At 44.1% G+C, this 14,778-nt stretch overlaps 1 protein-coding gene across 1 annotated transcript in view; it reads right to left on the reverse strand.

Annotated features, from left to right (window-relative positions):
* LOC124620150 (signal-induced proliferation-associated 1-like protein 2) overlaps positions 1-13,740 on the reverse strand; it is a 197,508-nt gene extending 183,768 nt beyond the window's left edge. Inside the window, exons 1-2 of the mRNA XM_047146820.1 lie at positions 13,693-13,740; positions 13,295-13,521 (exon numbers count right to left, since the gene is read on the reverse strand). Of these exons, the coding sequence (XP_047002776.1) occupies positions 13,295-13,521; positions 13,693-13,740 (275 nt within the window). The remainder of the gene's footprint in view (positions 1-13,294; positions 13,522-13,692) is intronic.
* Positions 13,741-14,778: the final 1,038 nt, after the last annotated feature.

Consider the following 14,778-nt stretch of genomic DNA (forward strand, 5'->3'; position numbering starts at 1 on the left):
ACTGCGTTTCACACATCTAAATGTTTATGACGTCATATCGCTTGAACTATGTGGCACAATTGTATAATTTTGCAGGTCTATTCAGTGGTGTACTGTCTGCAAAGTATTTTACGAATAGGGTTATCAGTAAAGAAGTACTAAATTAAAACGTCACTGATGCTAAACTTTTATAGCATAAACAGCGAAACTTAATTAACCGATAAACCTTTTTCTTTTCATTATTTTGTTGACGATGTCAGCGAGAAAAAAAAATCGGAAAGATTTGAAATTATGTGTAAAGTCTGACGGAAGTCTAAGTGCTTTCATTGTCACATACTTGATGTACGGTAATTTGCGCGCCCTAGGTTACAGCACCTCAAGACATATAAGCAGTTTCTAACTGTAATACTGGTTTTACTGTGTTAAGCCTTTAACATGAGATAGTACCTCTTAATGACTAGATTATGAAAGCATTTTAAATTTTCAAATTCGGTATGTAATTAGGCGAAAGAATGAAAATCAAATTTTTGTTGCCACTGGAAGCCGTTAGATAGCCAAAAGCGACTAGTACCGTGTTCAAGGACAGTCACATAGCAAAAATGATACTTTTCGTTCCACAGATCCTTTGCGAAATGATCCTGAAAATGTATAACATGACATAAAAAAAGAAAACATAGCTACATATTTACAGAAACATATTCAAGTTCCTTCCATAGATTCTAATTGCAAATGTTCTCATGAATGTGGAACAAGTAAAAAAAATCTTAAACATATTTTCGTTTAAAAGGTAATGCCAAACTTCTCACAAACGTCTAAACATACACACACCGAAGTGCATAAAATAATTCTGAGGTTATAATAAACACGCGACATGAGAAGAGAGCAGTTTGTTGTTGTTGTTGTGGTCTTCAGTCCTGAAACTGGTTTGATGCAGCTCTCCATGCTATTCTATCCCGTGCAAGCTTCTTCATCTCCCAGTACCTACTGCAACCTACATCCTTCTGAATCTGCTTAGTGTATTCATCTCGTTCTGCCACAAAATCCTCTTCTCCCCAATCCTATACCTTCAGGAACGACTTCCTCACATTTAAATCTATGCTCGATGTTAACAAATTTTTCTTCTTCAGAATTCTTTTCTTGCCATTGCCAGTCTACAGTTTATAAACAATTATTTTACTCTGAGGATCACACAATTACACTAAATACGTGCATACGTCAGATTTTACGTATAAATCACTTTATTTGATAGTATTAATAACGTGTGTATCGGCTGGTTCTACCAAGAATTTCGCCAGTAGAGAGTTTTTTTCACCTCTGAAGGAGATGGTGGGCTGTAGGTGAGCACAGCCGTTTTCGGCCAATAGTTGTATTTTGTGCTCTTGTGACACCATTTCTTTACGACAGTTGGGTGAGATGGACAACTGAGAGGAAGATGTTCTTCATTAAGTTTCCTTCATTCCTAATGCCGGTATTTGACTTATGATTGAGGGGAAAATATCTCGATCGAAAAAACACCAGCTGAGATTGGTTGCCAGTTGTTCGGCTTATGTATCTTCATATTATCTCAGTAGTCTCGATGATGTTATGCACACTGTTGTGGCCCAGCGGTTCTAGGTGCTTCAGTCTGGAACCGCGCTGCTGCTACGGTTGCAGGTTGGAATCCTGCCTCGAGCATGGATGTGTGTGATGTCCTTAGGTTAGTTAGGTTTAAGTAGTTCTAAGTCTAGAGCACTGATGACCTCAGATGTTACGTCCCATAGTGCTTAGAGCCATTTGAACCATTTGATAATGTTATACTGTGATCTTGGCAGGCTGTTGATGTAGAAATTTTCTATCTAATTCTGTAGAAGATGGGGAACTTGAAAATATAGTCGATGTAGAGAATATTGTCTTCTTCTTTAGGGGTTGATTGAAGAAATTTTTTTCGGTAAGTTGCTCTTTCTATATGGAGGCTGCTACATCATCGCAAATCCTTGTAGGCGTTCTTAGTCTGTTGAAGATTTCATTGATTTCTTCGTTTTCCAGAGTATTATGTTGCCGTGAATTCGATACAGCTTCGAGAATAATGTAAGGACAAAATGTATATTCCAATTTCGGAAAACGAAACGTTGTAAGATCGTGCTGCAACAGTGATATTGTAAATCTGTTGTTATTTAGTCTGCTGAGCCAGAATATGGTGATTTATTCTTTTATTCTGTCTAACATGTTATTGGTTTTAAGTGTTTCGAGAATGAAATTTGTTGGAAGTCATAGCGCAGATTTTCAGTTATTCGAAGCATCCTTAGGTTGGTTAGATGACATAATCCATGCTTGAGATGCACATTCGAGAATGGGTCGGACAAATACTTTGTATGTAAGAAGGGCAACTGGTTGCTCCAATCCACGTGCTCGGTATTTCATGAAACGTCCTAAACGGAGTTAGCTTTTAGCTTCATTAATTTTTCAGTTCTGTTTTTCTGCCAGTTTAAGAGTTCATCTAGATGTGTTGTTGTTGTGGTCTTCAGTCCTGAGACTGGTTTGATGCAGCTCTCCATGCTACTCTATCCTGTGCAAGCTTCATCATCTCCCAGTACCTGCTGCAGCCTACATCCTTCTGAATCTGCTTAGTGTATTCATCTCTTGGTCTCCCTCTACGATTTTTACCGTCCACGCAGCCATCCAATACTGAATTGGTGATCCCTCGATGTCTCAGACCATGTCCTACCAACCGATCCCTTCTAGTCAAGTTGTGCCACAAGCTCCTCTTCTCCCCAATTCTATTCAATACCTCCTCATTAGTTATGTGATCTACCCATCTAATCTTCAGCATTCTTCTGTAGCACCAAACTTCGAAAGCATCAATTCTCTTCTTGTCTAAACTATTTATCGTCCACGTTTCACTTCCACACATGGCTACACTCCATACAAATACTTTCAGAAACCACTTCTTGACATTTAAATCTATACTCGATGTTAACAAATTTTTCTCCTTCAGAAACGCTTTCCTTGCCATTGCCAGTCTACATTTTATATCCTCTCTACTTCGACCATCATCAGTTATTTTGCTCCCCAAATGGCAAAACTCATTTGCTACTTTAAACCTCTCATTTCCTAATCTAATTCCCGCAGCATCACCCGATTTAATTCGACTACATTCCATTATCTTCGTTTTGCTTTTGTTGATGTTCATCTTATATCCTCCTTTCAAGACACTGTCCATTCCGTTCAACTGCTCTTCCAGGTCCTTTGCTGTCTCTGACGGAATTACAATGTCATCGGCGAACCTCAAAGTTTTTATTTCTTCTCCATGGATTTTAATACCTACTCCGAACTTATCTTTTGTTTCCTTTATTGCTTGCTCAATGTACAGATGAATAACATCGGGGATAGCCTACAACCCTGTCTCACTCCCTTCCCAACCACTGCTTCCCTTTCATACCCCTCGACTCTTGTAACTGCCATCTGCTTTCTGTACAGATTGCAAGATACCTGAACTTTGGTTGTGGAGTAATTTCTTGTCCCCAAAGCCGAATGTTGAGTTTGTGGGGGTCATGTTGTTGGCATTCTGAAAGATGTCTATGTGTAAATAGGATAAGTTAACTTATGGTTGGATTAGGTCGGATTGTCCATTTATTGAACCAGGTTTCAAGTTTGCTGAGGTAGTTTCAAGCTTGCTGAGGTAGCTGCTGGCTTGTTCATTGATTGCATTGCAGGTGGGTGCATGACTCCAGGAAGTGGTGTCGCATACAGAGCTATGCCTTCATTTCACCACCTGAGTCTTGGGATGTCAGCTGTATATGTCGTATATAACAGTGGGGAGATCACGACACCGTGAGACACTCCCACTTTGGGCGTGAAGTAGGGCGATTTTTGATCCCCAACTCGTACTTTTCTATTTCCAACGAGGTGAGCTTTTAATTGAACTATTTCAGGTCGGAAGTTGGATTTTAGCATTTTATGAAGAAGTCCCACCTCTTTGTCCAGAAAGAGGGCAACAGTCGTATCTGTTAAGTTGCAGCCTCCTGCTTACTTTGCCAGTTAGTCTTAATAACGTATAAGCGGTACTGTGACTGTTTCTGAAACCAGCTGGTTCATGTGGTATAATGCTGTTGTCTTCTGCAAACTTTTGTAGCCTGTTGTTAATTATTGACTCAGAGGCTTTGCCAGTTATTGGAAGTAATGTGATAGGTATGTATTCTGTGTGAGTTATGGTTGTTTTTGGGTTTTCCTGATGTCTTAGGTCTGTATTGTGTAACAGTTATGGTTGTTCTTGGATTTTCCACATTTCGGAACCATTATAATATGTGCATGTTTCCATTGGGATGGTACAGATTTTTGAGTTAAGGCTGCATTAAATAAAGGTTTTAGTGTTTGAGCAAGTCCCTGTGATAGAAGTAGCTTGAGATAAAATCGTCCAATGCTGTCATTTCCAGAAGCTGCATTTTTCAGTTTAGTATGACAGAGGCTCTCGCATATCCTGTTATTTCCTTCAATAGTAGAGGATCAGCCGGTGTGGTATTTTCGTACAGAAGTGAATGAGTTTGCCTAATAATGATCTCCTCGTGATTGTCGTAAAATTTAGGATGCTGTGAATGATCGTGTATTTTTTTCGAGTAAATTGCTGAATATTTCAGCCTACTCCCTTTCATCCGCCGTGATGTGGTCATAGATTTGTAAAGACGGTTCTTCGGTAACGGTTTTGCCCATAGTTTTCTTGAAATTATTCCAAAAACGAGTGGGACGTACGTGGGTGAAGTCGTTGTGACTAGGATTTCCATGTATTTACTCTGAACTGACGAATGTCTCATCTAACTTGGTTATCGATACGGTTCCATAGCCCTTTCATTAGGTTGTCGTGTAATTTGTGTAAATAATTTTCTTTTTTCTTTGTTTGGGTTAAGACTATGTGTAGGACGCCTATGATGGTTTTCTTTGGTACATTGTTAGTGACAGTAGATTGTAACATTTGGACGATTATCTGGTTGTAGTTGTCAAAGTCTTCCGTAGCATTAATGGCTGCCGTTTAGGACTTTTTGCTTAAATATTCTGTTACGGAGTGTTCTATATTAAAGTTTTTGGAGGTGATGAAAGTTTTCCAATTGTTGTTGTCATTTTTGACGTGGGTAATAGCCGTTGTTTTTATGATGATGAGGATGTGGTCGCCAGGAATGCTATCAACTACTTCCACTTCACTGCAACGACTAGCAATTTGCAGTGTGCAAATAATGTGATCAACCATGGAGGTTCCAGTGTGATTGATGAAATTAAGTGAATTATTTTCTAGGTGTATCGGACTGTCGTTTAGAATTGCTATGAGGAGATCGCTGCTTTTGTTGTTGGTTTTGTCGCCACGAACAGAACAGTGGTTCTCGTATTAAGATCTCTTGTGGTGAATGCTGGGCCAAGTGTAGGGACGTAATAAAAGAGATCTGATGGAAGATCCTCAATGGGAGGCATATAATTATACAGTTGCGAAGCTGATCGATTTCCTATATTTACTTACTAGTTTTAGGACAACAGCTTGGTGGGTGTTCAGTTTTTCTCCTGAGTCAAGTCTTACAGTGCCCAGTTGTTTTGTATGAAAGATGGCGATCCTTCCTTGTGAACATCTTCCTCTGCCTGTTTCGGGTTTGTCTAACCTATGCCATACAGAATCGAGAAGGCTAATATCTTTGCCGAAGCACCTGATTTGGGCAGTTCCAATAATTTTAATGTTTTGTTCTCGAAGCAGTTTATATAGGAACTCCTCTTTAGCACAATCTGCGTCAACTGCAACTGAGAGCCAAAACGTAATAAATGAGAACATATTAAGCGATATAGACGGTTACATTGCAAAACCAGATGACCGTTGAACACTGACGATTCTTCCCACTGACTTCTTCATATTTCGTTGATGTTTAAGTCGGAGGCTTCAAGATGATGTGCAGTTCGCCAAGGTGGTTTTCTTGAGTTCAGACGCTGATGTTCTGCTATTAATATATCGCTGTGTACGGGTAGCTGTGGGTTCTTCTGATTGTTTCTCCAGGTCTTCAGGAGAGCATCTGACCTTCGTAGAGCTGCAGGTTGGATGTTACTTCAAACTGGTAGCCATGTAGTTTGAGTGCTACATATGCAGCCTGTGATAAGTCGCATTGTCTGGTTTAGTTGCACATCTATCTTGCTACAGTGAGCACTGTTCATCCAAGTTGGACAACAGTATTCAGCGACAGAGTATGATAGTGCCAAAGCAGTTGATTTTAGTGTTTGAGCGCTGCAGCCGGCCGGGGTGGCTGAGCGGTTCTAGGCGCTACAGTCTGGAGCCGCGCGACCGCTACGGTCGCAGGTTCGAATCCTGCCTCGGGCATGGATGTGTGTGATGTCCTTAGGTTAGCTAGCTTTGTTCTAAGTTCTAGGGGATTGATGACCTCAGAAGTTAAGTCCCATAGTGCTTAGAGCCATTTTTTTAGCGCTGCAACCCCAGGAGGTACCACCAAGCTTCTGAATAATATTATTATGGGTCTTCACTTTTGTGGTCACGTTGGAGAGATGTTATCGGAAAGTTAGAGACCTATCGAGTGTTATTTCGAGGTACTTCGGGGTGCTGCAGTACTTCAAGGTTTGTCCTCGGAGTTTAGCTTCTGGTTTACAGTCAGAGTGTCTGTTCCGTATGTGGAATGCTGAAGTAACAGTTTTCTGAGGCTTTAGGCGGAGGAACCATTTCCTGAAGTATGTGTCCAGGGTTTGTGAAACGCAAACACGAAGAAACAACCTCAGCTAAAGGAAGACCGGTCAGATTCCATGTAAAGACGTACAGAAATTATCGCAAAATGTCGTGGGTGGCTCTAGCAAACGCATGAAATCAGCGCAAGGAATCATCAGCAATCCAGGTATCTCCCGCGTCCGGCCATCCTGATTTAGGTTTTCCGTGATTTCCCTAAATCGCTCCAGGCAAATGCCGGGATGGTTCCTTTCAAAGGGCACGGCCGACTTCCTTCCCTAATCCGATGAGACCGATGACCTCGCTGTCTGGTCTCCTTCCCCCAAAACAACCAACCAACCAATCCAGGTATCACAAGACTGTGCACAGGGAGTTAAAAATAGCGGGGTACAACGGTCAAGGAACTCCTCGTAAGCCACGGATTTCTGTAGTCACTGCTAAGCAACACTTCGGGTGATGAAAAGAGTGAATCCATTGTACAGTGGATGACTGGAAACGAACTACGCTACACTATGTGGCAGTTCGAGTGCAGGCGTTTGGGTTTGGCTTAGAGACCGTTACGTGCCATCATATGTAGTGCCAATAGTGAAATAAGGAGAGGGTGGTGGTGCTCCGGTATAGGGCTGTCTTTCGTGTTCAGCTGTGAGAATGCTAAATGCGGAAGGATACGAATACTGCCCAGAGTCACTACCTGAACCCAATGGCGCACCTTTGGGTTGAGTTAGAACGTCGACTTCGCTACATACCCCACCATCAAACATCACTACATTTTCTGGTTTCGACTGTTTAGGAAGAATGGGCTGCAATTCCTGCTGGGACATTCAGACACCCCATCAAATTTGTACCCAGCAGAGCTGATGCCATCACAAAGGGGGAGGGAGGACACACCCCACCATTAATGACCACTAATAGGCGTCCGGGGCTTTTGATCAGATAGCGCACAGCGCTCCAAAACCACTGGTGTGCTCTCTTGTTGGGCTGAGCAATACTTTCCTCTTGAGCTCTCCCCTATGAGAGCAGAGCGCAGCGTTCTTCCTTTAACGAGCCGTCATTACCTGAACGCCAGCTAGCAGCGAACACGCGCGCTGCGTGGATGTCCAGCCCATCCTGACATGTGGTCTCCCGCGGGGCTGCGCTAATGTAATGAGCGGGCGAGAGGCCGAAAGCCGGAAGCGCAGGCCGCTGGAAAGAGCGCACGCACCCAAGACGAATTAGTCCGGCCGTCCTATCAGATGTGCACGCACGGTGCCGGCGCACGGTCGCTTCGCCTCCACAACTCACAGTGGATCCACAGGAAACCCAGCAGCACATCCGCTAGCTCGAGCAATATACCAGGGAGAGTCACACAGCTTTGTCAACTCGAATTCGTTGTTAATTGCTCTCGGGTGTACAGTTGTTTCCGTAACATTATATTTCGACAGCGTATCTCGCACTCATCTTCATGTTATACCGGACAATTAAACACTACTGGCCATTAAAATTGCTACACCAAGAAGAAATGCAGATGATAAAAGGGTATTCATTGGACAAATATATCATACTAGAACTCACATGTGATAACATTTTCACGCAATTTGGGTGCATAGATCCTGAGAAATCATTACCCATTACAACAACCTCTAGCCCTAATAACGGCCTTGATACGCATGTGCATTGAGTCAAACAGAGCTTGGATGGCGTGTACAGGTACAGCTGCCCACGCAGCCTCAACACGATACCACAGTTCATCAAGAGTAGTGACTGGCGTATTGCGGCGAGCCAGTTGCTCGGCCACCATTGACCAGACGTTTTCAATTGCTGAGAGATCTGGAGAATGTGCTGGCCATTGCAGCAGTCGAACATTTTCTGTGTCCAGAAAGGCCCATACAGGACCTGCAACATGCGGTCGTGCATTATCATGCTGAAATGATGCGTAACGTGTATCAACAGGACATGTGGCCTGTAATTGAAGAAGTGTCATGATGATCTCTCCATTGGCAAAAGATTCCGGAATAGTCCCCCATTCGGATCTCCGGGAGGGGACTGCCAAGGGGGAGGTTACCATGAGAAAAAGATTGAATAATCAACGAAAGGATAACGTTCTACGAGTCGGGGCGTGGAATGTCAGAAGCTTGAACGTGGTAGGGAAACTAGAAAATCTGAGAAGGGAAATGAAAACGCTCAACCTAGATATAGTAGGGGTCAGTGAAGTGAAGTGGAAGGGAGACGAGGATTTCTGGTCAGATGAGTATCGGGTAATATCAACAGCAGCAGAAAATGGTGTAACAGGTGTAGGATTCGTTATGAATAGGAAGGTAGGGCAGAGGGTGTGTTACTGTGAACAGTTCAGTGACCGGGTTGTTCTAATCAGAATCGACAGCAGACCAACACCGACAACGATAGTTCAGGTATACATGCCGACGTCGCAAGCTGAAGATAGAGAAAGTGCATGAGGATATTGAAAGGGTAATGCGGTATGTAAAGGGGGACGAAAATCTAATAGTCATGGGCGACTGGAATGCAGTTGTAGGGGAAGGAGTAGAAGAAAAGGTTACAGGAGAATATGGGCTTGGGACAAGGAATGAAAGAGGAGAAAGACTAATTGAGTTCTGTAACAAGTTTCAGCTAGTAATAGCGAATACCCTGTTCAAGAATCACAAGAGGAGGAGGTATACTTGGAAAAGGCCGGGAGATACGGGAAGATTTCAATTAGCTTACATCATGGTCAGACAGGGATTCCGAAATCAGATACTGGATTGTAAAGCGTACCCAGGAGCAGATATAGACTCAGATCACAATATAGTAGTGATGAAGAGTAGGCTGAAGTTCAAGACATTAGTCAGAAAAAATCAATGCGCAAAGAAGTGGGATACGGAAGTACTAAGGAATGACGAGATACGTTTGAAGTTCTTTAACGCCATAGATACAGCAATAAGGAATAGCGCAGTAGGCAGTACAGTTGAAGAGGAATGGACATCTCTAAAAAGGGCCATCACACAAGTTGGGAAGGAAAACATAGCTACAAAGAAGGTAGCTGCGAAGAAACCATGGGTAAAAGAAGAAATACTTCAGTTGATTGATGAAAGGAGGAAGTGCAAACATGTTCTGGGAAAATCAGGAATACAGAAATACAAGTCGCTGAGGAATGAAATAAATAGGAACAACAGGGAAGCTAAGACGAAATGGCTGCAGGAAAAATGTGAAGACATCGAAAAAGATATGATTGTCGGAAGGACAGACTCAGCATACAGGAAAGTCAAAACAACCTTTGATGACATTAAAAGCAACGGTGGTAACATTAAGAGTGCAACGGGAATTCCACTGTTCAATGCAGAGGAGAGAGCAGATAGGTGGAAAGAACACATTGAAAGCCTCTATGAGGGTGAAGATTTGTCTGATGTGATAGAAGAAGAAACAAGAGTCGATTTAGAAGAGACAGGGGATCCAGTATTAGAATCGGAATACAAAAGAGCTTTGGAGGACTTACGGTCAAATAAGGCAAAAGGGATAGATAACATTCCATCAGAATTTCTAAAATCATTGGGGAAGTGGCAACAAAGCGACTATTCACGTTGGTGTGTAGAATATTTGATGAGTCTGGTGACATACCATCTGACTTTCGGAAAAGCATCATCCACACAATTTCGAAGACGGCAAGAGCTGACAAGTGTGAGAATTATCGCACAATCAGCTTAACAGCTCATGCATCGAAGCTGCTTACAAGAATAATATACAGAAGAATGGAAAAGGAAATTGAGAATGCGCTAGGTGACGATCAGTTTGGCTTTAGGAAAAGTAAAGGGACGAGAGAGGCAATTCTGACGTTGAGCCTAATAGTGGAAGCAAGGCTAAAGAAAAATCAGGACACTTTCATAGGATTTGTCGACTTGGAAAAAGCGTTCGACGATATAAAATGGTGCAAGCTGTTTGAGATTCTGAAAAATGTAGGGGTAAGCTATAGGGAGAGACGGGTCATATACAATATGTACAACAACCAAGAGGGAATAATAAGAGTGGACGATCAAGAACGAAGTGCTCGTATTAAGAAGTGTGTAAGACAAGGCTGTAGCCTTTCGCCCCTACTCTTCAATCTGTACATCGAGGAAGCAATGATGGAAATAAAAGAAAGGTTCAGGAGTGGAATTAAAATACAAGATGAAAAGGTATCAATGATACGATTCGCTGATGACATTGCTATCCTGAGTGAAAGTGAAGAAGAATTAAATGATGTGCTGAACGGAATGAACAGTCTAATGAGTACACAGTATGGTTTGAGAGTAAATCGGAGAAAGACGAAGGTAATGAGAAGTAGTAGAAATGAGAACAGCGAGAAACTTATCAGGATTGATGGTCACGAAGTCAATTAAGTTAAGGAATTCTGCTACCTAGGCAGTAAAATAACCAATGACGGACGGAGCAAGGAGGACATCAAAAGCAGACTCGCTATGTCAAAAAAGGCATTTCTGGCCAAGAAAAGTCTACTAATATCAAATACCGGCCTTAATTTGAGGAAGAAATTTCTGAGGATGTACGTCTGGAGTACAGCATTGTATGGTAGTGAAACATGGACTGTGGGAAAACCGGAACAGAAGAGAATCGAAGCATTTGAGATGTGGTGCTATAGACGAATGTTGAAAATTAGGTGGACTGATAAGGTAAGGAATGAGGAGGTTCTACGCAGAATCGGAGAGGAAAGGAATATGTGGAAAACACTGATAAGGAGAAGCGACAGGAGGATAGGACATCTGCTAAGACATGAGGGAATGACTTCCATGGTACTAGAGGCAGCTGTAGAGGGCAAAAACTGTAGAGGAAGACAGAGATTGGAATACGTCAAGAAAATAATTGAGGACGTAAGTTGCAAGTGCTACTCTGAGATGAAGAGGTTAGCACAGGAAAGGAATTCGTGGCGGGCCGCATCAGACCAGTCAGTAGACTGATGGGAAGAAAAAAAAAATAAAAAAAAAAGGTTTCGCAGGGATCCAATGAAGTGTAGAGCCACGGGTCGTAACCACGTCGTAACACATCTGAAATGTAACGTCCACCGTTCAAAGTGCAGTCAATGCGAACAAGAGGTGACCGAGACGTGTATCCAATGGCAACCCATACCAACACGCCGGGTGATACGCCAGTATGGCGATGGCGAATACACGCTTCCAATGTGCGTTCACCGCACACCAAGAACAAATGCAGATGATAAACGGGTATTCATTGGAGAAATATATTATACTAGAACTGACATGTGATTACATTTTCATGCAATTTGGGTGCAAAGATCCTGAGAAATCAATACCCAAAACAACCACCTCTGGCCGTAATAACGGCCTTGACACGCCTGGGCATTGAGTCAAACAGAGCTTGGATGGCGTGTACAGGTACAGCTGCCCATGCAGCTTCAACACGATACAACAGTTCATCAAGAGTAGTGTCTGGCGTATTGTGACGAGCCAGTTACTCGGGCACCATTGACCAGACGTTTTCAGTTGGTGAGACATCTGGCGAATGTGCTGGCCAGTGCAGAAGTCGAACATTTTCTGTATCCAGAAAGGCACGTACAGGACCTGCACATGTCACATGCCGTCGTGCATTATCCTGCTGAAATGTAGGGTTTCGCAGGAATCGAATGAAGGGTAGAGCCACGGGTCGTAACACATATGAATGGCGATGTCGAATACACGCTTCCAATGTGCGTTCACCGCGATGTTGCCAAACACGGATGCGACCATCATGATGCTGTAAACAGAACCTGGATTAATCCGAAAAAATGACGTTTTGCCATTCGTGCAGCCAGGTTCGTCGTTTAGTACACCATCGCTGGCGTTCCTGTCTGTGATGAAGCGCCATGGTAACCTCAGCCATGGTCTCCGAGCTGATAGTCCATGCTGCTGCAAACGTCGTCGAACTGTTCGTGCAGATGGTTGTTATCTTGCAAACGTCCCCATCTGTTGACTCGGGGATCGAGACGTGGCTGCACGATCCGTTACTGCCATGCGGATAAGATGCCTGTCATCTCGACTGTTAGTGATACGAGGCCGTTGGGATCCAGCACGGCGTTCCGTATTACCCTCCTGAACCCACCGATTCCATATCCTGCGAGCAGCAATGTCGCGATACGATAAACCGCAATCGCCATAGGCTACAATCCGACCTTTATCAAAGTCGGAAACGTGATGGTACGCATTTCCCCTCCTTACACGAGGCATCACAACAACGTTTCAGCAGGCAACGCCGGTCAACTGCTGTTTGTGTACGAGAAATTGGTTGGAAACTTTCGTCATGTCAGCACGTTATAGGTGTTGCCACCGGCGCCAATCTTGTGTGAATGCTCTGAAATGCTAATCATAGCATCACAGCATCTACTTCCTGTCGGTTAAATTTCGCGTCTGTAGCACGTCATCTTCGTGGTGTGGCAATTTAAATGCCCAGTAGTGTATTGACCTTTTTTTGTATTACAGTTCAGTAATTGTCACCCTGTATGTTGGGAAGTAGAAAGAACAGAACACTGTCAACATTTCTTTGATGGCTATACCAGTATTTGGAATGTAGACTGCGGTGTATGGCTGATCTTAGTGTAGTTCGAAGTGTGGCGGCTATAAGGCGTTAGTTAAGCGGCATCGATCGCTTCAGTTAATGCAATAGAGGCAGACAAAGCGTACTTACGCGACGACGTCTATGGAGCCGTGGCTACCGTACTGGCGGCCGGCGGTGCGGAGCGGCAGCGCGTGGGCGGCGGGGCCCGCCCCCAGCCCGTGTCCGCCCCCGGGGGCGGCGGGGGCGGGCGGGCAGAGGCCGAGGGCCGGCGCGGGCCCGTGCTCCTGCTGGCTCAGCTCCAGGCTCGACGAACTGCGCTGCAGCAGCGTCATCCCATGGCCGCCCACTCCGACACCCTGCAACACCCACACCGTCTGCTCAGACCAGCCTGCGGGTCCACTCGGTAAATATAAAAGCCATCTCTCTCATTCTCATTTTGCTATAGCTGTAAACAACTGGATTAACACAGACGCATGTGGGTGACGAAAAGGACAATGGAAACCCAAGTAGAACATGTAACACCATACTTCTCTTATGCTCTCCCGCTCCTGTGCTAAGTCCCCACGGCCCAGCATTCCTTTAGCACAGAGAGGTGTCCATAAATATCAGATGCAAGGCATGTGCGCACGTGAAGCGCCTAAGATCTATGTGCCGGCAACCCGTCAGACCAAGAGACGCCGGCCTATACTACAGGCTAACACAGCGACCTCGGAGTAATAGCTAATCTTGTTTCATTTGCGTCAAAAAATGGTTCAAATGGCTCTGAGCACTATGGGACTTAACATCTGAGGTCATCAGTCCCCTAGAACTTAGAACTAGTTAAACCTAACTAACCTAAGGACATCACACACATCCATGCTCGAGGCAGGATTCGAACCTGTGACCGTAGCGGTCGCGCGGTTCCGCATTGAAGCGCCTACAACCGCTCGGCCTCTCGGCCACAGCGGCCGACATTTGCGTCAAACGACGTCCACAGGTCTTCAGCCACATATCTGACAAAACTTCAGGAGCTTCCAGCCTGAGAGCAGGGAACGCCTACGCTCCATATCAGTAGTAACTCTCCAATTCTTTGTTAAAATGGTGTTATTTTCTACTGAATATGGCTATTCTCTGTAAGTGTATTGTAAGTTGTAGAACATTGTACAGACTGACCAGAATGAGACTTCATTCTGCAGCGGAGTGTGCGCTGTTATGAAACCCTGGCATATTAAAACTGTGTGCGGGACCGAGACTCGACTCGGGACCTTTGCCTTTCGTGGGCAAGTTCTCTAACATCTGAGCAACCCAAGCACGACTCACACCGCGTCCTCACAGCTTTAATTCCGCAAGAGAAGAGAAGGGCTTCTGTGAAGTTTCGAAGGTAGGAGATGAGATACTGTCAGAAGTAAAGCTGTGGAGGACGGGGCGTGTGTTGTGCTTGGATAGCTCAGATGGTATAGCACTTTCCCGCGAAAGGCAAAGGTCCAGAGTTCGAGCTTCAGTCCGGCACACAGTTTTAATCTGTCAGGAAGTTTCATATCAGCGCACACTCCGCTGCAGAGCGAAAATCTCATTCTTGAAACATCCCCCAGGCTGTGGCTAACCCATGTCTCCGCAATATCCTTTCTTTCAGG

Source organism: Schistocerca americana, chromosome 6 (genome assembly GCF_021461395.2).
Source record: "Schistocerca americana isolate TAMUIC-IGC-003095 chromosome 6, iqSchAmer2.1, whole genome shotgun sequence".
NCBI lineage: Eukaryota > Metazoa > Arthropoda > Insecta > Orthoptera > Acrididae > Schistocerca > Schistocerca americana.